The following is a 22,468-nucleotide window of genomic DNA, read 5'->3' as shown; positions in this document are numbered from 1 at the left end:
TCCACTTCCACTCCCACTCCCACCCCCGCCACAGGCTGCCAGGTCACTCCCCCAGCTCACCTTTCTGAGCTCTCTTGAGGTCAGCCGAGTCCTCTTCCCCAGCACTGTCTGAGAGCTGTGTGGAGAGCAGTCTATTAGAGGCATCCCCAGTGCCCCACAAGAGCAGACTTGTGCCTTACTGGCCATCAGCCATCTTCACGACTTCCTGTGCTACAGTTTAAATCACCAAGCCCTGCTGAGAGCCACACTCCAAAATCACTGTCCAAGGTACCTACCCTTCTGCCACCTTTATGAACAAGACAGCAGGCAAGGGACATAATGTGTTTCAAGTTTCCCTGATGTACGTCTGTGTGACTTCAGGCCTGTGGTTAAGCTAGAAGCCAGTCTCACTCAAGACCCTACCTGGCACCATGTGTAGTCACTTGTGTAACTGAGAGTCCTTGAGAGATCACTAGGCTTCTGGAAGGCTCATGACACAAATATAAACAGAGCTGGTGTAGACTGCTGGTGTGGGGTATAGACTGCTGGTGGGGGGTGTAGACTGCTGGTGGGGGGTGCAGGCCCTAGAGAGGGAGGCTCTTTTGAGAACCTCACCTCAACCACTCACCTCATTCGAGTCCTTCTTTTCCTCCTTCACAACAAATCTGCCCCGCTTGCATCTCTCCTTCCTCCTCTCAGCTTCTTCCTCAACTTCTTCCTCATCAGAAACCGCGACACTCCTCTTCCGACTAGGGGTGGCCTAGAGCAAGAGGAGCGTAAGGATGTGAGGGGCCCTGTTCAGCCTCTAGGGGGCAGGAAGATTTCATCTAGCCTAAAGGAGCTGTTCCAAGAGGAACTGTACTTCCTGCAATCCCTCCCTGACATTACTTGGAATGTACACAGGCAACCCACTGGCCCCTGTGCCATGAGAATCTTTGCTCAAAGCTGTCATAGGAGAAGCTTCTCAATTCCTTTCCCACCTTAGTCTGCCTGGCCAGCCAGCTGTCACCTTCCCAAGAACCACCGACCACTGCTGCAGCCCACTCGGGCTGTCAAATGATGACTGACCTAAGCCCACACTTCGAGAGCCAGTGGAGGTGACTCAAGTTTGTGGCAGACCAAAACTCGGAGGGAGCAGTGAAGAGCTCGCTGTACAGGCAACCAATGTGCTCTCTGGCCCTGAACAAGTCCATTCAGCTATCAAGGCTTCCCCTCCTCAGGGGCAGCAGCAAAGCTTTAGATTCAGTATCTTCCCAAGGCTCCCCCAGTACAGCTGTGACACTGCACAATTCCATTCCTACACTACTGACACTGGGTTGGGGGATCGACGAGGACAAGCCTCTCACCGGGGAGAGTTTGATGGGTGGCTCTGTCTTCTTCACCACTGGAGTCTTGATGACTTTGGGAGAAGGAACCTCCCGAGGGCTCTTGGAGTTAGGCAGTAAAGATGGTGGCAGTTGCTGCACCAGAGGGGCAGGTCGTGATGCAGTCTTAACAAGAGTGTTGGCAGGCTTTCGGGGTGCCTCAGGTGGCTGGAGCAGCCTGGATGTGCTGGCCTCCTCCCGGGCTGCCAAAGCAGGGGGCTTTGGGGTACTGCTGATAACAGGAGCCTTTCGGGGCTGGCTGGCTGGTCTAGGAGTTGGCAAAGAAGGGGGTCTGCTGGGGGCGTTCCTGATCACAGCAGGTAAAGGGGGCGACCGAGGACGCTGAGGTCTACGCACAGGTTCCTAAAAAAAGGCCCACAGAGAGTGAGAACACTGATCCTAGCATGAGACACCTGAGGAAAAGCCCTTCCCAGGCCCTGGACTTCACCTCAGTGGAAGGTCTGGTGGTCACTTCCAAAGGCAATTTCTTCAGGTCTGCTTGGGAGCGGATGGGTGTGGTTTTCTGCAAGGCAAACATGATGAAGTTGTTTGCATATTTTAGTATACTTGAGCAACCTTTTTGGATAGTGTCTGGAACCAGGGACAAATAAAATAGAAAACCATAGTCCTACTCTTACAAATCTCCTGTTCTCACTGGGGAGACACAAAATACATAAATACTCAACTATCAGCAAATTACAGGATACTGTGTGATTAATCCAGCAACTGAGAGACTGGCCAGGGAGGCATGCATAAGACATCATGGGTTAGTGAGAGCATATCTGCACAGACACAGAAGCCAAAAAGGGAAATGGTTTTGTACTAAATATGATAAAGAGCTGATATCACAGACATATCTAGAAAAAAAAAACAAAGAAAAAATAAAAATGTAAGTGAATAAGCAATTCTAAAAGAAAAGTGGACACATAAAAAAAAAGTGGACACATGAAAAATTATGCAATCTTAGAAATATTAAAGAAATTAAATTATAAAACATGCATCTTTGCCTATGAAATTTGCAACAACATTTAAAAATAATACTCTCATATACTGCTGGTAAATAATAGAAATTAACACATCTCTGGAGGGTACTTTAGAAATAGTTGCAAAAAGCCACAGAATTTTACAATGGACCTTTTAAGTCCTTTAAATTCACTTCTAGAAAGTCATCAAAACAATTATGCACTAAAAAACGTGTACATGTGTGTGTATTAATATAAAACATATATATGGCATTCTCTCCCTATTTCTATTAAAAAAATATATATTCATGTGTATTATGTGTAAGTATTCATGAGTTCATGACAAGTTGGAAGGATGTATGGTTAATGATGGTTACCTCTAAGGCAGAATTTTTATTTTCTGGAGTTTTATAAATTCTAAATGAATTGGACCACTTTGAAATATATAAGCAATTTTTCTTAAGAATAAGCAAGGTGTTATTCTTAAAATAACACTGTTGGAAAATAGTACACGTGGACCTGGAGGTTGGGGTTGGAAAGCTTTGGCAAACACACACAGGTGAGCGGAGGGTAAAACTGAGCCTGAGGGAACAGGAAAGCTACTGAAGGTTCCTGTCCCAGGCAGAGCCCTGACACAGGCTGGCTCTGCCCACTGACCATGACCCACGTACCTGAAGGGCCTCCAGCTTCTCCTGCTGCTGGCGAATTTTCTCTGTCAGTTGTTTCTGCTTCTCTTCCTGCGTCTTCATGTCCTTTCTGAATGTTCCCAGGGGAACCTTCTGCTTTTGTTCAGAAGCCTCACACCTGTAGAGAAAAGGTACTAGGGAGGTCATGGCAAACAGAGCCCCAAGCTGGGCAAGGACCTTTCTCTTCAGCCAGTCTACACTGTCTGTCACAAGAGCAACTACCTCAGAGTTCCCAATGCACGGAATTATCATATGCCCTGCAGGACATACATCAATTCTTATTTCTTGGGCACTTATTAGGTATAGCAAGACAGAGATATAAGGTATGTGCACTGACCTCAAGAAACACAGTGAGTTATTTATCCCAAGAGTAGAGAGAACGGTGAGGGGCAAGGGAGAAAAGTACCCACAATCCCCTTGTTAGAGAATATGCTCACCGGTCCTGTTCAGGATCAGGGTTCATGGAGCAAACCCAGGTGTCAGGGTAATCTTTTTCCACAGAACTCAGCTGGAAGGGGAGGGTTCTCCATTTCAGACACAAATCTGCAGAGAACAAAAAAACCCCATACATCAGCCACCCCCACCAACTCTGTCTGTAATCTGGGCTTCTCACAGGCCCACCACAATGATGCCCCACACTTCGCAGGCAAAGATCTTCACTCAGGCTCCAACTCTGCCTATCCTTAGAGAATGCTAATTCTTCTCAAGGACACTGATTCCAGGAAGGATAGAAACTTAACATGGTGGACTCTTAACACTTCCAGCCCCTCTCCCTCCTTTATCAGGATCCTGGCCCAGTCATCCACGCACACCAGAAGCCGTGTGGTACCAAACCAAGTAAGCCTGGCCTGGCTGCAGCTGGAGAGGTCTGGGAGGACAGATGACCTTCTTTCTCACACAAGAGGGACAGGTGAAACTCAGCAAAGCCTCAAGACTGAGCTCACAGGGCCAGCACCAAACAGACTTGGATCCCTGGTGGGACTGTAAGTCCATGAATGTCAGTCAAGTTAGGAGGCTGGCAGGAAGATGGAGAAAAGAAGCTTGCGGGTTGATAGAAATGAGTCAGGGGGATCCAACCACACAACTCACCGCACTGGATGGTGGTAGGGATTTCCATAGCTCTCCGGCGTTTGTAACGTAGCTCGCTGGATGGGGGCTGGTTCCAGTTGGCAGAGAGGTAGCCAAACTCATCCCAGAACTTGATGATTCCCCGCTGGGCTAGAAAGCAAACACCCACACATCATGTTAGGAGCCAGCCTCTCTCTCTCCCTACATTCAGGTGAAGAGAAAAGGCAGAGGCCCAGCAGCCCAGTCCCCTTACCAATGGCAATGTCCTTCCAATACTGCGCCAGGTGTTCCCCCATTGCTCGGAGCAGGTGCCGGTACTCCTTGGCATCAGCAAAGTCCTGTTTGTTGTGTGTAGGCTCCAGGACTAGGTAGGGCACGTCAACAACCCCAACAACCCCGCCGCATGCCCTACAAGGAGAAAGAGAACAAGCTCTGTCACCCCACTGGCAACACCCTCCTGCCAACTATCCTGGGCTAGACAGCTCTCCGTGGGTAGTACTCACATGCCCCCTTCCAGCTGTGGGCCCACTTTCTCATACATTTTGATCAGCCGGCTACAGTTGTAGATGAACATGCCATCCAGGTCCCGGTGTTCAATGTTGACCCCAAAAACAAAATTCAGTTCCTTAGGTTCTTTAAGTGCTCTAAGAAGACAAAAAAATTCAAGCAGATCTACACATCAGCACACAAGCATCATGGTGTTTAAGATGTGTTAAGCTTAAGCTTAAACTTGAGACATGTTAAGCCAAAAGTTTTGTATCTCCATTCAATGTGTAACCTGTTAGACTTGATACAGACATGCGCTGGGCACCAACTCGAAGCATCTCTAATTAAAAACATGAATGTGACTTTTTGGCAACAGGGACGGGTATAAATATGAATGGGTTATTATGAAGCTGCTGCAAATCTGTGCAAAGACAATTATATGGTGGAATAAACAAGAGGTTATCGTCATACCTTCCCCCAAATTCCACTAGTATGACAGTAAATTATTATTATTTTAAAAGGTAAAAATTCACAAGAAAAATAAGCATGTGCAAGAAGACACCATCATGTGATTACTGTCAACAAACTCTTGGAGCTGAAAAGCAGATGGATGAGAAGTGGACTGACTTGGAGAGAAGAAACCTGAAACCCATGCCTGCGCCAAGGAGGCCAACAAGAGGCAAAACTGTAAATCAAGCCACAGAGTCCAAAGTGGATCCAGACATGGAGGTGGGACAAGCAGATAACTTAATGATCCAGGACAAAGGATGGTTCTAAATGTAAAAGTATACAACACTCAATCTCCAGCATTATTCTACATATGTAACCACTGAGGAGAAAATGAATATGACAAAATACATACGTAACATAAAAACTAGGGTAGTATCACCAGGTGGTAGAAGTATAAGGGAGTTTTAAAATGTTATTCCTTAAACATTTTATATTTTTCAAGTTTTATACAATGAGCATTTTATATATCCTTTAAATGAAAAGAAATCAAAAGGGAAAAAAAAGTAAGACAGTGCCAAAGGATGGTTTGGTGCTCGATCCGAGGCTGTCAGCCCTGCCCTATCTTTATGACTCAAGAAAGGGCTGAGAGCTCAGATTAAGACCTCCCTCCTGCAGGGGGCATTTAACAAGCATTTGGCATTAAAACAAAGCAGTCCTGGTGACAGAATAGCAACCTATCAATAATCAGTCCAAAAGCTATGTCAGTTTAAAAGATCCAGGACCAGGCCTGGCACTCACCGCTGCTTGGCCTCCTTGATCCTCTTCTTGACATCAGCTTCTCTGCGCAGAGTGATGGCTGTGTTCTGGACCTGTCGCAACATCACCTGCACACACATTGGCATCAGGTGAGAGGAGGAGGCACCCTGGGCCACAGCAGGGAATATTGAAACATGACATCTAAAACTTCTCAATTTATCTCAAAGATGTGGAAATTTACTTCTTTCTACAGAAAATGGCCCTCACTGGGGACAAACTCAAAAGCTGTGTTTTACTTGACCAGGCTCATGGGACATGGGCTCCTAATGCCAGAAACGCTGGAGAACAGCCACCTGGGCCAGGACCTTACCCTGGAGTCCCGCGTGAGGTCTCCCCCTAAGCGTACTTCTAACGTCCGAGCTTTGCTCTCCGCCTCCCGCGCCTTCTCTTCAGCTGAAACCCAGAAGAGAACATGGAAAGGAATGCAAAGCTTCAAAACTCTTGGTCATCCCTCCTGGATCCACAGTACTGGACAAGAAGTGTGTATACCACCAAGGAAAAGAAGAGGTGGGGGAGCTATGACTGATGAGCAATATGAGGGCAGCCTCTGTGCCTGGACTGCAGTTAGTTGCAGAAGGAAAATCTAGCATTCAAACCTATCATAGAGGCCCCAAGGAAACTTTACAAATGAACCAGAACAGGTTTTAAAAAAAAACACCTAAGGCAACCAGTTAAATGCTCAGCAAGAGCTGGAAGCTAAAGAAGTCTTCAGCCAATCATTCGCCAACAAGCAGTCGAGAAACCCTGAGAAGCCCTGAACAGCGAGACAGCCCTTGAGATGTTTGCCCTGAAGTCAGGAAAAGCAATTTCACAAGTATTTGGGTCAGAGGACTGAGTGGGATAAGCCAAAGAGTTGACACTTTTAGGCCCTATAAATGGCTGAAGAAGAGAAAGTGGAGTCTAGAAAGAAGAAATGCTGAGGGAGTTGGCCTGTAGGGAAAGGGGCTGAAAAGGAACTGAACTATGCTTCAGGAGACCAGCCTTGTCCCTGAGCTGTGGACTCAGCCTTTTCCTGGAACCCCACTTTGCCGACAAGCAGCATACCCCAGATGCACCCCTCCCCCACCCCACTCCTGCACCCAGAGTGGCATTACCAATCCTTGCTACGTGCTCTGCTTTCTTCACCTCCTGCTCGGCACGGGTCTTGAAACGGCTTGACGTGTACTTGTACATCCTGATCAGTAGAAAAAGCAAGCTGAGAGCCCACGCAACAGTGGGGCAGGTGGCACACCCAAGCACAGGAAGCACCCTGTCTTCCTGCCTCCTCCTAAGCTATGCTGTCCTGGCCCCTCGCGATGAGACAAATCCAAGCTCAATTCAGCAAAAAGATGCAATTTCTTATTCCACTTGCCCTTAGCCTCCGGCTGTCTTTGATAAGCAACCTCACCATTCACCAGGGGTGTCATTCATCCCACAGCAGAAACAAACCTCGGGAATAAGCCAAGCCCACTGCTTTCCTATATAGTGCCTAAAGGCCCCTTGGCCCTGAAGCCGAGAGACTCAGACAGCTCACTGTGCCAGGCAGGGCACCCTCCCTGTCACAGAGGCACACACACTCAATGAGCTTAGCAAGCCACCTCCACAGCTGACCTGTCCCTCCCCTAGGACCCAGAACTGACCCCGTGACCAATCACAGGCAACTTAAAGCCCCAAACGTAGTCAGCACTGCCAGAGCCTCTCATACAGTATCCCTCCAACAATGCCCCAGAGGAACGCGGCCACATCCTCAACCCATGGGAGACAGCAGGCCAGGGTGCACTGGCCCCTACCTGGGCTTGTACAGGCAGCACGAGAGCCTCTTGGTCTGCACCTTGTGCCCATGGATGAAGATCCTCATCCGGGGATCAATATAGAGCACAGCGGCATAGGCACGGAATGAGCGCCGCTCTGGCTTCCTGGAGAAGGCAAGAACAAAGAAGTGCTGTCACCTGCTCCACAACAGGGCTGACCAAGGGCACAACATCCTCTCTGCAGGCTCTCCACCTTTCCATGTTAGGTACTGACTTCTCTTGCTGCCCTGAACCGGTGCTCCCTTAGTGTGAGCACATCCCGCCCCTCTCACGTCCTCAGCACAGGTACCCCACAGGCAACTGACCTCGCCCTACATACTACCGTACCACAGAACACTGGGCAATGAATGTGCTCTCCCCTCTTTCCCTGAAGCTACCTCCTGAGAGCACAAACGCCAGTTCCAGGGCCTCCCTCCCTTCCCAGCCACACTCACGTGCCCTCTGGGGACGTCTCTGCCATCTGGATATCTCTTGGATTTGAGATTATGTCTAGTTCTGGCTCTCCATTATCCATGAGTTTGAGATTGAAGATGATCACCAATGTTCCTGAGAAACAGAAATCCTTTGTCCTGCCAGATCCCCCGGCCCACCCCTACACCACTTGTGATTCTGGAGCTCCCAGATTCTAGGGGCTACAGGCTCAAAGCCTACTTACCACTGTCCCCAGGAATCTTCATAAATTGGGTCATCACTTCCTCCTCAGTGCGGAAGGGAGAGTACTTGTAGATGAGTTCTGTCTCAATGGCAAATTTCTCTACATTGTCTGTGACAGGCTCCCGGGTCCGAGCATTCCAGGTGGGCAGTGGGACTATCACCTGTGTAGTAAACATGAGCAGGCACTTTAAGGGAAGCCCCAGAACAGCCTTCCTCCCACATGTGCATCTCTCTTGTGTCTCCCCATAGTAGCTCCACACTGCCCTGTAGGTGAGGCCCAAGCTCCACAGCCTGGCACCAGAGGCTCTGTGGGCTTCAGGGCCTCTGCCTCTTCCCAAGACTCAGCCACATAAGACTACTTCCTTCAGGATACGTTGGTTTATGTGCTTAGGGTCTCTGCATGAGAAGTTCCCTGCTTGGGATGTCTCTGGTCATTTTCTTAATTTGGTAAAAATTCTACTCTTACCACTAAGGAAAATATATTTGCAATTATCTAGTGAATCAGTAAATACACATAACATAACCTAAAACTCAGCAGTTCCACTCCTAAGTACATAACTTAGGAGAAACTTTTGTACATATGTACCAGTAAACATGTACAAAAATAACCCAGGCCGGGTGCAGTGGCTCATCCCTGTAATCCCAGCACTTTGGGAGGCCAAGGTGGGTGGACTGCCTGAGCTCAGGAGTTCGAGACCAGTTGGGGCAACACAGTGAATCCCCGTCTCTACTAAAATACAAAACATTAGCTGGGTGTGGCAGCGTGCACCTGTAGCCCCAGCTACTCGGGAGGCTGAGACAGCAGAATTGCTTGAACCTGGGAGGCGGAGGTTGCAGTGAGCTGAGATCGCACCACTGCACTCCAGCCTGGGCAACAGAGCAAGACTCCATCTCAAAAACAGATAAATAAGTAAATAAAAATAACCCAAATATCCATTCTAGAGTGGCCAAATTAAACAGTACAATGGAATACTACATAGTGATACAAATGAACTGCTTTTAGCATCAACATGGATGAACATCATAAACACAGTGTTACATGAAATAGGATACAAAAAATACCTACAGTAAGAGTCCATTTCTAAAAAATTCACAAATAGGCAAAACTAAACTATTATTTAAGAATGCATACAAGGGTGATAAACTATAGTGAAAACGAAAGAAATCATTATCACAAAAGTTACCTGAAGACAGTTCCTTCAGGGGCACAACAAGAAATGACTGATGAGGGCACACAGGACACTTCTAACATCAGTCTGTGATGGTGGCAACACAGGTGTTGGCTTTAAAATTGTCCTCTGAACTGCACAAATATTTCAATACTCTCTTCCATTTATGTGGAATTTAATTTTAATAATGTCTAAGTGATGTTTTAAAAAATCCTACTCTTTCTTCAAAAACCCAACCTCATATGCCACTTCCCAAGAGGCTCCTCCCTCCGTGGTTATGAGGCCGCAGACCTTGCAGAGCTCTGCAGAGCAAGCCAGGCTAGGCACCTCAGGGGTTCAAACCCTTTGGAAAAAGGGACTCTGTAACAAGTGCTGGGGTGATAAACCGTTAAGAGTCTGAGACATTTTGCCGGTTTTTTTTTTTTTTGAGACGGATTCTTGCTCTTGTTGCCCAGGCTGGAGTGCAATGGCATGATCTCGGATCACTACAACCTTCGCCTCCCGGGTTCAAGTGATTCTCCTGCCTCAGCCTCCCAAGTAGCTGGGACTAGGCGTACACTGCCATGCCCTGCTAATTTTTGTATTTTTAGTAGAGACGGGGTTTCACCATATTGGTCAGGCTGGTCTTGACTGCGTGATCTGCCCGCCTCGGCCTCCCAAAGTGCTGGGATTATAGGCGTCAGCCACCGCGCCCAGCCCATTTTGCTGGTTTCTAAGAAGCTTTGTGCTGCAAGTATTCAACCCAAGGGCTGGTCTGGACACATTCCTCCTCAGCTGAAAATGATCTTATTTTGAAATCTTGGCTGAGTTTGCACTAGAGTCCAGTCCAAAATAGCGACCTTCTAGCACCAAGTAAGGAAAAAAATCTCAACCTAGCCTCTCCACCAGGGGAACTGAGTTCCATTTGTGTTCTATAAACCTGTACCTCACTCTACGCCTCCCATTCTTCACAGCAGTCCCAGGTGACAATGGCATCACTTTAAACATTGGCGTTCACTCCCATGGGCACCCCATCCCTCCCCTCAGGAACACTTCTCCTTTAGTTTCAATGGTACCACTTGCCCAGTTTTCTTCTTACCTTTCTGGCTACCCCTTTGTCCCTTTGGCCCTCTTCTCCTCTCCCCGACCTTTAGATATTGGCATGCTCTGGGTCCCAGGTCCTCTTCTCACTCTATTATCTCCATTAGGTGACCTCATTTGCTACCAAGAATCCTGAAGCCCCAAGACTTCACCCAAACGCCAGACCCAGACTTCACTTTGCATGTCCAGAAGAAACTTACTCTTCCCCTCCATACTTCCCCTCTTCATTCTTCCCAACTCCAGAGACCCCACTCCCCAACTGCCACAGCAGAACCTATGAGTCATCCATGACTCCTACCCTTCACTTTCGCCTTCTACTAATCAATCAATCATCAAATCTGTGGGTCCCACATCCTAAGGAGATGGAAACTCCATGTATTTCTCTCACCTCCCTTGGGCGAGTACCACCAAGCTACACAGAGCCTGGGCCTCTCAACTGGAACACTTCAACACTCACCCTAACCTTTCCAACCCAATCACCACACAATCGCCACATGGACCTTCTTAAAAGAATCTGATACTGGCATATCCTTGTTTAATAAAGCCCCACACATTCATCAAGGCCCTGAGGTCGAGCCTAACTTGGCCCTCTTTGATCTTCAAAGGCCACCACCTTTCTCCAGGTGGCCCTGCAGCCAAGTCCCCTCCCACAGCCCTCAGGGCCTTAAGCAGGCTGCTTCTACTGACTTCTATACCCTCCTGTCACCATCCTCAGTCCTATATCAGGAAACATTCCTGAAAACCCCAACCCAGGCTGTATTTTCCTGTCCTACTTCTCCTAGAAGCCTGCTCTTTCCAGCTGCCACGCTTCTCTCAAGTATGCAGAATGAACTCACATACCACACCAAAAATGCAAACAAACCCACTGGCTTGCTATGTAATGATGGAAGGCCTACCATTCCCTACCTGAATAAGTTTGCTATGATTAAGGCTCAGATCTAAACAGAACCAGAACAAGTTTCATCACAGCTAATCAACACAGATGAATTAAATTGTAAGTTTGAATTAAACTACCTGCTTCTGTGGAAGTTGTGGATTTCTTTCTACAGAACCTCTTAGCCCCCTTCCTTCAAGCCCTGGCCTCCATGTCTTAAATAAGAAAGGAGATAAGAGCCCAGTCTGAGGCTGGCTAGACCACAGAGCTGCCCTGATCCCCGACAATGATGGGGCACAGACCTCACCAGAAACAGCTCTGTAGATATCTGAGCCACAAGGACAATCAGCCAAATATGTGTTTAGCTTACACAGTCAATTACCAAAATGATTTAAACTCAGAATATTCTGGATTCATTAGTCCTTCCTTCCAGCATAGCAATAATCACTGGGGCTGTGTAGCAGCTATTCCCAAGGTGAGACCCAGAGCATCAGCTCTATTTTCCTGTTTTCCATACACTCACCTGCTTTACTACCTGCCCAGGCTCTCTCTAGGTATCTGAGTCATAGTTTCTGACATAGAGTAACACATTTTCTCAAAAGGAAAATGAGCTAATAGCACATTCCACAAAATCACCATCAAATAGGAAAGACACACGACCAGGGAAGCCCAAAATACTTCCCCTGATAAAACAATTCTCCACGGTAACACTCCCCCCAAGATGGAATTCAAGTGGCAGATCTAGAGGAGCTGCAAATCCAACTCTTAATTCCTGCCACTTGACAGTCTCATTATCAACAACAGTTGTTCTCTGAAGTGCTCTGAGATTTTGCTTCCTCTCACATTAAAGTTATCTACCTTAACCCCTCAACCAATTCATCCAGCCAGCTAACTGAGTAACAGTTGGGGGAATGTGCTCCAATCCTGCAACCCCAAAGAGTCTAGCATTGCAAACAACCTATGAAAACTGCCTGCGGATACTCAGGAAATGGGGACTGGTGATTCAGACCATGAGGATGGGACCTACTTCATCAATGCCTTCTTCCTCATGAAAGGTGCGAGACAGGAAGAGGCAGGTCATGGTGTCTTCCTTCTTGGTGAACAGGATAAAATCCTTCCCAATGCGCATTGAGCCCCTGAAAAGGAAGCAGAAATATGTTATTCTCTCCTAAAGGCCTCCCCAGGTCCCAGGACTGTGCACTGAGTTCCCTAGCCCTTATTCCCTCTCCATCCCCCAACACTCCTTGCTCTGCTTTTCCACAGGCCTGTAACTCCTTAGTCTTTACTTACAACTTTCTCAACCACACCATACAGGGTTCTCTCACCACCCTTCTAGGGCAGGCTCATGGCAGACCACGAGCCCCAGGTTAGTCTCACTCCCTGCCACAACACTAAAGAGTAACCCTGCTGTCTTTGAGCTCTGGGTTCATCCCAGCCACAACAGGTGCTGTGCCCTCTGACTGTACCACCATCAGACTTTAGTAGCTGGTACCCTCAACACGTCATCTTCCATGCTGACCACACCCAGTTCCCACCATGTCCTTCCTCAGCTGACACAAACTCCCCTCCATTCACGAAACAGCAGCAGCACTGTCAAGTGAAAAGCCCAGTGCCTATACTCACAAGCCTGAAAAAACGCCAGTATGAACCCAAGGCGCAGCTAATAAAATATAATTCTTGACCGCCAGGATTCAAGGATGCCTGTAATTAGCTCAGCTCATGTCCAATAACTAGAGCTATCTCCTGTCCCAGAATTGTTTTGCCACCTCAAGCTCATTATGACACAGGCAGCTCCCTGCTTTTGGATGCAACTGGTTTCTGGGAACTGTGCCTTGAGGCTGATTTCCAAAAGGCAAAAGCCTGAATGGAATCAACTGCTTCCTTCCTCTGTTTGGCCACGTTAAGCCAGCTAAGGGGCAGGCAGAGACAGGCCTTTCCAGGCAATGCAGGGCAGGGCAGAAGTGTGAAGCACCAGCACGGGGACTGCTCTCTGAACAATGGGGCTGTTCAGCTCCTTTCTTCCAGCAGCTTCTGGGGCTTTATGGCTATTATCTCATTAGTCTTCATAACACTCCAGGGAGATGATGGAGGTGGAAAGCCTCATTACTCTCTTCTGTGTACCAATACAAACCAGACTGGCATGCCAAGCACACAAATGAATGTCATGCCCCATTTCCCCACTCAGGAAAACTCCCAGGACACTATTCAAAGATACCCTGGGGGCTGCCAAGTCCTAGTTCTCCTCCTCCAGTACCCAAAGTGCTGGCAATGCTCCTTGCCCTGACAATTTCACACACCACCTCCTCCTCCTTCTCTAAAGCATATGGGGAGCAAGTAAGGCACGTTATCTTGCCTTCTGTCAAAGCATGCCCTTGCCCTAATTTGGCAAAAACTCTCACTTTGTGCCTCTATCTTCCTTCTGTCTTTGATTCTGACCTTAGCCTCTGAATACCAAAAGGCCCAAACATCACTTCTCTACTGGCTTCCTTGCTTCTCGGCCCTATTCTCCCCACAAATCACCTTCTCCTGAAACTTAACTTCTGAACTGGTTTCAAGATGATTTGATTGTCTACTCTGAACACTAGATGGCTCCATCTCAATGGGACCTTCACAAAAGTCTTCCCCTGAAATATGCTAATAACACTCTCAACTTCTATACACTTTCCTTCCCAGTCTGCTAACCACTTTCAGAGTCACATTTCATTTGCTTCAGAACCTCACTCTGAAAGGACAATGTCAGAGATTAGAACCCCATTTTCTAGATAAAGAAACAGACATTCAGGAAAGTGAAATGGCTTGCCTGAGGCCATTAAGAAACAGACATTCAGAGAGGTGAAATGGCTTGCCTGAGGCCACAGAACTGACAGAACCAGGTAGGAGGAGGCTGACCTACAATCTAGATGAAAAGTCAGGGCCTCCCCTGATTCTAAGAGACCTCAGTTTTGGGGGATTTAGATCACCTGCATCAGAATCATATGATTACAGGTGATTCATTTCATCTGTGAAAAACAGATTCCTAGCCCCTACCCAGATCCAATGAATCAGGCCAGCAATCTGTCATGGAAACATCACAGGAGGAGAAATAAAGGCAGAAACCAGGCTCTCACAGCAACAATAGCATGTAATTATTAACCTACTTGGCATGCATTATCATCTCAATTTACAAAGGAGGAAGCTGAGGCTTAGAGACGTAGTAGCTGAAGTGAGATTTGAACCTTAGTTTGTCATTTAAGTGAAATGCACAGCAGCTCCATTTTGCAGTCAGAAAGACCTGGTTTCTACCCTAGCGCTCTACACATAGGCATTTTTATGTCTTTGGGAAAGTAACTTCACCCCTATAAACCTCAATTTCTTCATCTGAAAATGAGAATAATAGTACCTACAACCTCATAGGGCTATCATGAGGATTAAATGAGATCATTCGTGTGCCTGGCACATGATTACAGTGCCTGGCACATGATAAGGATCTGTTATTACCATTTGGTTCCTGCCCTGAAAGAAAAATCACAAAGTCCAGGTACCAGGTCCTGCTTTCTTCGGATGTACTCTCTTTCTTCTCCATACACCCAAAGCACACTGCACATAAGGCCCAACTGATGCTGCTGACTGATCAAACCACCACCCTCCCTCAAACACAACACGTTTCCACAGCAAGACTGGAAACGTGACTCACAATTCCATTTGCACAAACTCCAATTCCACTAAATCTTATTCCATCCAAAGGTATGTACAGCTGGAAGTGAGCATTTCAGAAATAGAAACCTTTCTCTTGGGGCTTCACTCAAAACCAGAACAACACATTCCAAACACTAACCAAGTGGGAACCAAGGCTAAGAAAAAGTCCCATGGGATTTGAGGACATTAGGTAGGACCCTGCTATACGGGCCTTGCAGTACATTTAGCATCCTCTGGGACCGAGGGCTCACATCTCTCTTCCTTACCCTGGATCCCCAGTGCCTGGCACAAAGCATGACATGTAGCAGGTGCTCAGGGAACACAGCTGCACAGTAAGGCGACCCCTTCATCATCTCAGATACATCCCAACACCACAAGAGAATCACTCACATCCTTAACTACATGGTAAAAATAAGAATTTTCAACAGGACAGGTGCAGTTCTAGAGCACAGTGCCAAGAGAAACGTACAGCCTCTCCTGCCCTGTTTTTGGATGTTCATACTTTTCAATCTATGGAGCAAACTCACCTGGGAACAGCTGGTAAGCTACTCCAAAAACCACACTTTCTGACTTTCTTCCAGTTCCAGAATTACAGTCAAAAGACGGACAAGGAGAAGGAAAGTTTTTATCTAAGAGAAGCAGGACAGCACTGCTGGATTTTGTTTGAGCCCTGTGACAAGCTTCTAATATACCTACGATTTTAACCCATTCCCGTACTGCCCAATCTGAGTGGACTCAGGTGTTCGCTTGGCCGACTTTCCAAACTGGATCACACTGGCAGCATCACCTGAAAGGGCAGACACAAGAGAAAGTGAAAAGTTTGCATTTCTTTCCCGGGGTCCTCAAAGTCAAAGGTCTGAGCCTTGTTAAATCCAAGCAGGGTGTGTGTCTACTGAAAACCTCTCTCCAAGGAAATTCACTACCATGAAGCAAATGGAGGCACAGCTTTGCCTGGCCTGTCGATACCTCCATCACTGTGACCTATGTTCTATTCCCAGAATGTGGTAAGACAGCTAGGGGAGGCCTCCGTAGTTCCAGCTCGAGAATGTTGTGCAAGCTGATAAATACAACGCCAAGAGACAGGTAATCTGATTGACTTAAGATTGCCTTTCAGATCCTATCTTCCATGTTAAGACAAGACCTGGCAAATACATTAATAGAATTAAGCCTGAGATGTTGCAACAGACTTCTTACTCCCCAGGTAGATCTTCTAGACATAACATTGCAGGCAACAGAAAAACAAGTTCACATAATAAGTATTTTGTAAAAATGGTTACATCGCCACCCCTCCACCCCCCACACAAAACAACAATCTCATCACTTACTTGGATCCATTCCTGCTCCATCATCCAAAAAGCAAAGCATAAATCCTCCTCGAAGGTCCTCTCGTCTTTCTGTAAAAGAAGCAGCTGCCATTACTGGGCCATTACCCACGAGAGGGTAGCAACATGCCTATGATCAGAAGGCAGATCAATGTGAAGCTTGGTCCAAAAAGGTCAGGTCAAGCCTAAGCTTCTACACTAGTGTGAATTAAACTTCAGGGTCCTTAAGATTGCAAATTCCCATCCAAGGTTCTCCAATGCTTTCTAGTTCATGACAAAGCTTGGGAGAATCTATGAAGGCAGGAATATCTGGTCTAGCATCTAATCACACCTGCCACCACTGAATATGCACATACCTCACACATATCTCAATCATCCTATCCTTCTGCTGGCTCCACCTGGATTACTATCACTTCTGCCCTATGCCATAGACCCCAAGCACTAAAGTACTCCAACTACTATACCCCGTACCTTATCAATACTGCTCAAACTCAACAGGATGCCTCCTTTGTGAATTAAGTCTGGGGTAGCCTTCAAAGTGATGAAACCAGACATGGTATGGGCACAGCAGTGGAAGCTGCTATCTAAAAGATGAAATACTGTGTCTATACATGACCATCCCCAGGTTGACTGGCATTCTGGGCTATCTGCATTTACTGTCATATCCCCTGCTAGCTATGGTCCTTGAAAGGGCTCCCAACCCAATAGTGAGAAGGCGCATGGTGCAGTGGGAGGTGCCTGGTTCCTAGCTGGACCTGCCTGATGGGAAGAGGGAATGGTCCTTTGACAGTAAGATGCACAGCAGCTGTGGCGGGGTTTCCTGGCCAACAGAAAAGGAACACAATAAACTATGGTTGCCATTCCAGGGAAAAGAACCTCTTCTCTGAGCAGTTGTCTTCTGCAGCAGCAAGTGGTAACTGAAAGTGGCCTGGGTCCAAGCATGTCATGGTCAATGGAGAAGCGATTCCCAAATATGGAAACAGGCTATACTAGTTTCCAAGGTGCCTTTTGTCCCAATGATGAGGACTAGGTGAGCAAAAGAGAAACCAGCCTTGGAATCAAGGAAGTTGGCAGACATGAAGAAGAGAAGGATGTGACGCAGAGGTATAGGCAGGAGACCCACACAAGCCAAGCAAGTCAACTTCCCATATAGATGCTGTTCAGTCTACTGACTGGCACGGGGACAAAGGTAGCATTTCTAAGAGGAAAGAGGTCTGTGTAAGGTACTACAGGGGTAAGCCCAAGGCTGCTCTGGAGCCTGGTCCCTGATGATTTTTTAATCTCCCCCAAGCTTCAGTTCACCAATTTTGTACAACTATCTAAGCTGAGAAATCTGTTTTAAATGCTCTTTGTCCTTTCTTCAGGCTAAAAATTCAAGTGAGTAGGGACGGTCCCCAGTTAAACAGACTATTAACGTAAATTAAAATGCTAAAATGCCTTTTTTTTTTTTTTTTTTTTTTTTTTTTTTGAGATGGAGTCTTACTCTGTCACCCAGGCTGGAGTGCAATGGCATGATCTCAACTCACTGCAACCTCTGCCTCCCAGGTTCAAGCGAGTCTCTTGCCTCAGCCTCCAGAGTAGCTTCAGCAAGGCTATAAACCACAGAGATTTTCAAGTACCACTCAGTGTTCAGGAAGCTGAACATTAATCACAAGTGCTTCTTGAAAGTACAAGGGTGAGGATCTTCCTGGAGGTACTATTGGTTAGATAAAATTTATCCTGGTGGCAGTGCCTCTAATCAGAGTTTGGAGAATCCAAATGAGATGTGGCAATCAAGAACAAGTACACTAAAAGTCCAAAAAGCTTCAAAATTTCCATCTGGAGGACACCAAGTGTCATATGGAGACTCAAACTGGGTCAGATACAGAGAATGGTAAAAGCAGCATTCTAAACCTAGCCAAGAGCCATTTGCGGTACACTACAGTCATAAAATGTGCATGAAGACTCTGCTTTGGGATCTAGAAATTGATTCAAGTGAAGCACCTCTGAAAAGTTCCAAGGACTACTGGCATTCTTTGGACACTGCCTAAGAAGTTACTTTCTAGGCCCTTGTGTTAGGACAGAACTCTCAGGCTGCTTTAGCACACAATCATCACTTAACAGTGGGGCTGGCATCCTTTTCTGGCTCAAGGACTTCATTTCAAAGCTTTTTTGTGTAGTTTAAAGGGTTAAGAGATGACACTAGGGGGATCCTCCTGGCTACATAGTATAACTGACAGCCTGTAAATGGCTAGTAGTGTCTAGGTCCATGGTCACATGCAATACTGCCTCAGGAACAAGACTAAGACAGCATTGACTTCTTCAACTGTAAACAGACAGTGTGGTCTCTTCACCTTGTTCTAATGCTTACGCCAATCACTTGTTTGTTTAATGACTACTTAAGTGATCAGCTCTTCTGTGCCTGGTTATGATGAGGACATGGGCAGTGAATAATACAGATGGGATCACTGTCTTCACAGAGCTTACAGTCTAATGGATTCTACTGCCTGCAGCAGATAAGCTAGGAAGTAAAGGAGAGGAGGGTTTAAGCTGAAGGAAGCTGAGAAAAGTATTGGCTAGAGCAAAATGTAGTATGGCTAAGAATTATCCAAAGAGCTTATGAAAATACAGATTCTGGGCTCCCCTTGGAGAGTCTAGGTAGGTCTGAGGTGGGGCATTTGCATTTCTAACAAGTTCCAAGACGATATTGACAACGTCCGTGGGTGGACCACCCTTTGAGAAGCACTAAACTAGAGCAAGCAAGAACTTGAAGGCTTCCTTGCTCAAAACTATCTCCTCATATATTCCACCATAGAGAAAGATTCCTATCACCTGATATTTAATCAGTCAACTAAGTGATATCTGAAGCCTCCAAAGATAAAGGAGGGGGAATTCTGGATGAAGAAGAGTCTAAACAGCTGGAGGTTGTATGTTCCCTGCCTCCCATCACACATCTTGAAAGCAAGACAGAGAAGGCAAAGCCGAACTGCCTGCTTTGCAGTTGTGCTTCATATCCTGGGAACAGCTCTGTAAGACTGTCAGAGCCAATCTGAAAGTCTGTACATCTCCCAACATGGCCAAGTCTGGCTTCTCCAAGCCAGACATTCCTCATCTAACTCCCCCTGGGAAGAATAAAGAAAGCAAGCAGGAAAAGACAAGAGATGTCAAATGGAGCTATACATCCAAAAGTCAAAGGTGATAAAATAATGGTGTCCCTAGGAGAGGCTGTAATAAAATGACATCCAAGTTTTTCGTCATACTCTGCCATCTGTTTGAGCAGTATTAATTGCAGTTTCATTTGCTCCAATTTTCCATGTGTTAATCATTGCCCTGGCATCACAAAAAGGATCTTTCTTCCAAGGAGGTGGCACTACCTACCCTAGAAGGTCAAGAAAGTCAACAAAAACAGTCTGCTTATGACAGGCATATTATGGTCTATAATAATAATAATCCAACTAATAATAATATGCTTTGGGTAAATGAACACCTCTACACTTTGAGAGGCTGGCTCCTTTTTTGCCCTTTTTAGGTTTAAAAACAGTCCTTAAAATGTGACTTTGTGGTAACTTCAAACTACATCTGATGTTTGGGAAGATTTCCAAGTCCAGTTATCAATTTAGTTTCAGAAGTGGAGATAAGAAAATACTTTCCCCCGTGAACTACCAACAAGAACTTTATAGTATTAAGATTATTACTGGCCACGCGCATTGGCTCAGCCTGTAAGTCCAGCACTTTGTGGGGGGCCGAGGCAGTCGGATTACTTGAGCTCAGGAGTTTGAGACCAGCCGGGGCAACATGGTGAAAAAATATGTATATAAAAATTAACCAGGCATGATGGTGTGCGCCTGTAGTTCCAGCTGCTCGGGAGGCTGAAGTAGGAGGATCACTTGAGCCCGAGAGGCAGAGGTTGCAGTGAGCCTAGATAGCACACTGCATTCCAGCCTGGGTAAAAAAAAAAAAAAAAGATTCCACTGATGATTTATTTCTCCTGTTGAATGTGTTAATAAGGCCCTGTCGTAGAAAAGTGTAGGGTTAAAGATCCCTCAGCCAAGAATCCCAGTCTCCTGGTACTTGAAGTAAATCAAGTCTTTTTCCAAAATGCTATGGTGCTTAGTGCTTCTATCACACCATTTAATCCTTAACTGTCTTGACTGTTCCCTCAAGATCTAGTTATTGTTCTCCAATTATCTGTAGTGCACTAATTGTCTCTCCAATTAAAAACTAAGTTCTTAAAGCAAAGACCCCCATCTCATCCTCCCTGGACTTTTCCCAAAGCATAACAGGAGTTGTACTGAGCACACAATAAAGACACTGGGTCCTTTTCATTCAAATTGAGATCCAACTTCATTCTGAGTGTCAGGAACTAAATTTCCTTACTGAAATTCACCCACCAAGTGTAGTAGGAGAGAGCAGAGATGATCTTTTTTTAAAAAACGTCTTCCAAGAAGACTTGACTGTTATGATTTGTACCTTCAGCATCACTTGAAGAAGAGGCCCATTCTCTGCTTTATCATCTGTGCATTGATTAAATGAGCCCTATTTTTTCAGCGGTAGCTGTTGCCACTCCTGAGAAAGCACACTCAGATGTAAGATACAAGCTTTAGCTTGGAGAGGCACCTCCATCTGGCCTGAGCACTTTTTAAATTTTTTTTATTTTTTTATTTTATTTTATTTTTTTTGAGATGGAGCTTCGCTCTTGTTGCACAGGCTGGAGTGCAATGGTGCAATCATGGCAACCTCCACCTCCTGGGTTTAAGTGATTCTCCTGCCTCAGCCTCCCAAGTAGCTGGGATTACAGGCATGTACCATTATGCCTGGCTAATTCTGTATTTTTGGTAGAGATGGGGTTTTCCCCATGTTGGTCAGGCTGGTCTCAAACTCCCGACCTCAGGTGTTCTGCCCACCTCCGCTTCCCAAACTGCTGGGATTACAGGCGTTGAGCCACCACGCCCAGCCCTGGCCTGAGCATTTAGTAATCATCTTCTAACATTCTTTACCTATGTGCCCCTATTTCCTGTTACTTTCTTCTAGAAAGAAAAGAAGCCTTATTTTCACCACTTTGGCGGAGCATTTTGAACAAAAGGCTTTCAGAATTGAAGCAGTACGGCTGACTTTGAGCTGCTCTGAGGATTTTCTTTGCTCCAAAGTATAGCAGACATGAGAAATTCATCAAATCTGGAGCAGATTCTTCATAATTATATGACATTAGTGGTTCTGAGAATTACTACTTAGTTGTGTGCTTGTTCCCATTCATCAAAAGGGTCCATGAGAGGGGTTATTTCATTCCCATATAAACATACACACTTTTCAGAACCTAGTCCATGCTACTCAAAATATCACCTCACACATTTCAGAGGATTTCAAAAAAGTCTGTCAGAAAAAAAACACATCATACAAGTCAAACTGTATTTAAAAGCTGTCTTCCGGCCAGGTGTGGGTGGCTCACGCCTGTAATCCCAGCACTTTGGGAGGCCGAGGCGGGCAGATCACCTGAGGTCAGGAGTTTGAGACCAGCCTGGCCAACATGGTGAAACCCTGTCTCTACTAAAAATATAAAAAATTAGCTGGGCGTGGCGGTGGGTGCCTGTAATCCCAGCTACTTGGGAGGCTGACACCAGAGAATCGCTTGAACCTGGGAGAAGGAAGTTGCAGTGAGCCAAGATGTGCCACCACACTCTAGCCTGGGCGACTGGGTAAGACTCCCTCTCAAAAAAAAAAAAAAAAAAAAAAAAAAGCTGTCTTCCTCCATTCTGCTTTCAAATTTTTAGTATTCAAATGAGTAAAAAAGGTGCCAGTACAAATACCAGGCAGAAAGCAAACTATTAAAATTAATTAGTTAATTAATTAATTAAAAGGCCAATGACTGTTGCACTTACTCTAGGAAAAGGAGATCTTACTACAAAACAGCAGAGCCAAATAAGCAAAATGAAATAGGATGCTGACAGGTGTAAATTCCAAGCCAAGCAGCCTTCCCTCCTGACACCTCTGAGAACAACTCAGCAAACCTCAGAGCCAATCCAGTTACTGGTATTTGCTGCAACTGATACCAGCAATTCTCCAAGTTGAGACGAGTGCTCACCAAGAGTTCAAAACAAAGTGGCCTCCAACAAGATC

General features: G+C 46.1%; 1 protein-coding gene across 2 annotated transcripts in view; it reads right to left on the bottom strand.

Annotated features, from left to right (window-relative positions):
* Nucleotides 1–22,468, bottom strand: part of MORC2 (MORC family CW-type zinc finger 2) — a 41,703-nt gene that overhangs the window by 6,928 nt on the left and 12,307 nt on the right. For both annotated transcript variants that reach the window (XM_050806691.1, XM_050806692.1), the window contains exons 4-21: nucleotides 16,379–16,447; nucleotides 15,750–15,840; nucleotides 12,406–12,514; nucleotides 8,257–8,416; nucleotides 8,036–8,147; nucleotides 7,581–7,706; nucleotides 6,906–6,985; nucleotides 6,122–6,204; nucleotides 5,794–5,879; nucleotides 4,563–4,703; nucleotides 4,313–4,467; nucleotides 4,081–4,209; nucleotides 3,429–3,534; nucleotides 2,977–3,109; nucleotides 1,792–1,866; nucleotides 1,326–1,706; nucleotides 608–739; nucleotides 61–115 (exon numbers count right to left, since the gene is read on the bottom strand). In XM_050806691.1, the coding sequence (XP_050662648.1) occupies nucleotides 61–115; nucleotides 608–739; nucleotides 1,326–1,706; nucleotides 1,792–1,866; nucleotides 2,977–3,109; nucleotides 3,429–3,534; nucleotides 4,081–4,209; nucleotides 4,313–4,467; nucleotides 4,563–4,703; nucleotides 5,794–5,879; nucleotides 6,122–6,204; nucleotides 6,906–6,985; nucleotides 7,581–7,706; nucleotides 8,036–8,147; nucleotides 8,257–8,416; nucleotides 12,406–12,514; nucleotides 15,750–15,840; nucleotides 16,379–16,447 (2,223 nt within the window). The remainder of the gene's footprint in view (nucleotides 1–60; nucleotides 116–607; nucleotides 740–1,325; nucleotides 1,707–1,791; nucleotides 1,867–2,976; nucleotides 3,110–3,428; nucleotides 3,535–4,080; nucleotides 4,210–4,312; nucleotides 4,468–4,562; nucleotides 4,704–5,793; nucleotides 5,880–6,121; nucleotides 6,205–6,905; nucleotides 6,986–7,580; nucleotides 7,707–8,035; nucleotides 8,148–8,256; nucleotides 8,417–12,405; nucleotides 12,515–15,749; nucleotides 15,841–16,378; nucleotides 16,448–22,468) is intronic.

This window comes from Macaca thibetana, chromosome 10 (assembly GCF_024542745.1).
Source record: "Macaca thibetana thibetana isolate TM-01 chromosome 10, ASM2454274v1, whole genome shotgun sequence".
Lineage (NCBI taxonomy): Eukaryota > Metazoa > Chordata > Mammalia > Primates > Cercopithecidae > Macaca > Macaca thibetana.
This window is presented reverse-complemented; position numbering and strand designations above follow the sequence as displayed.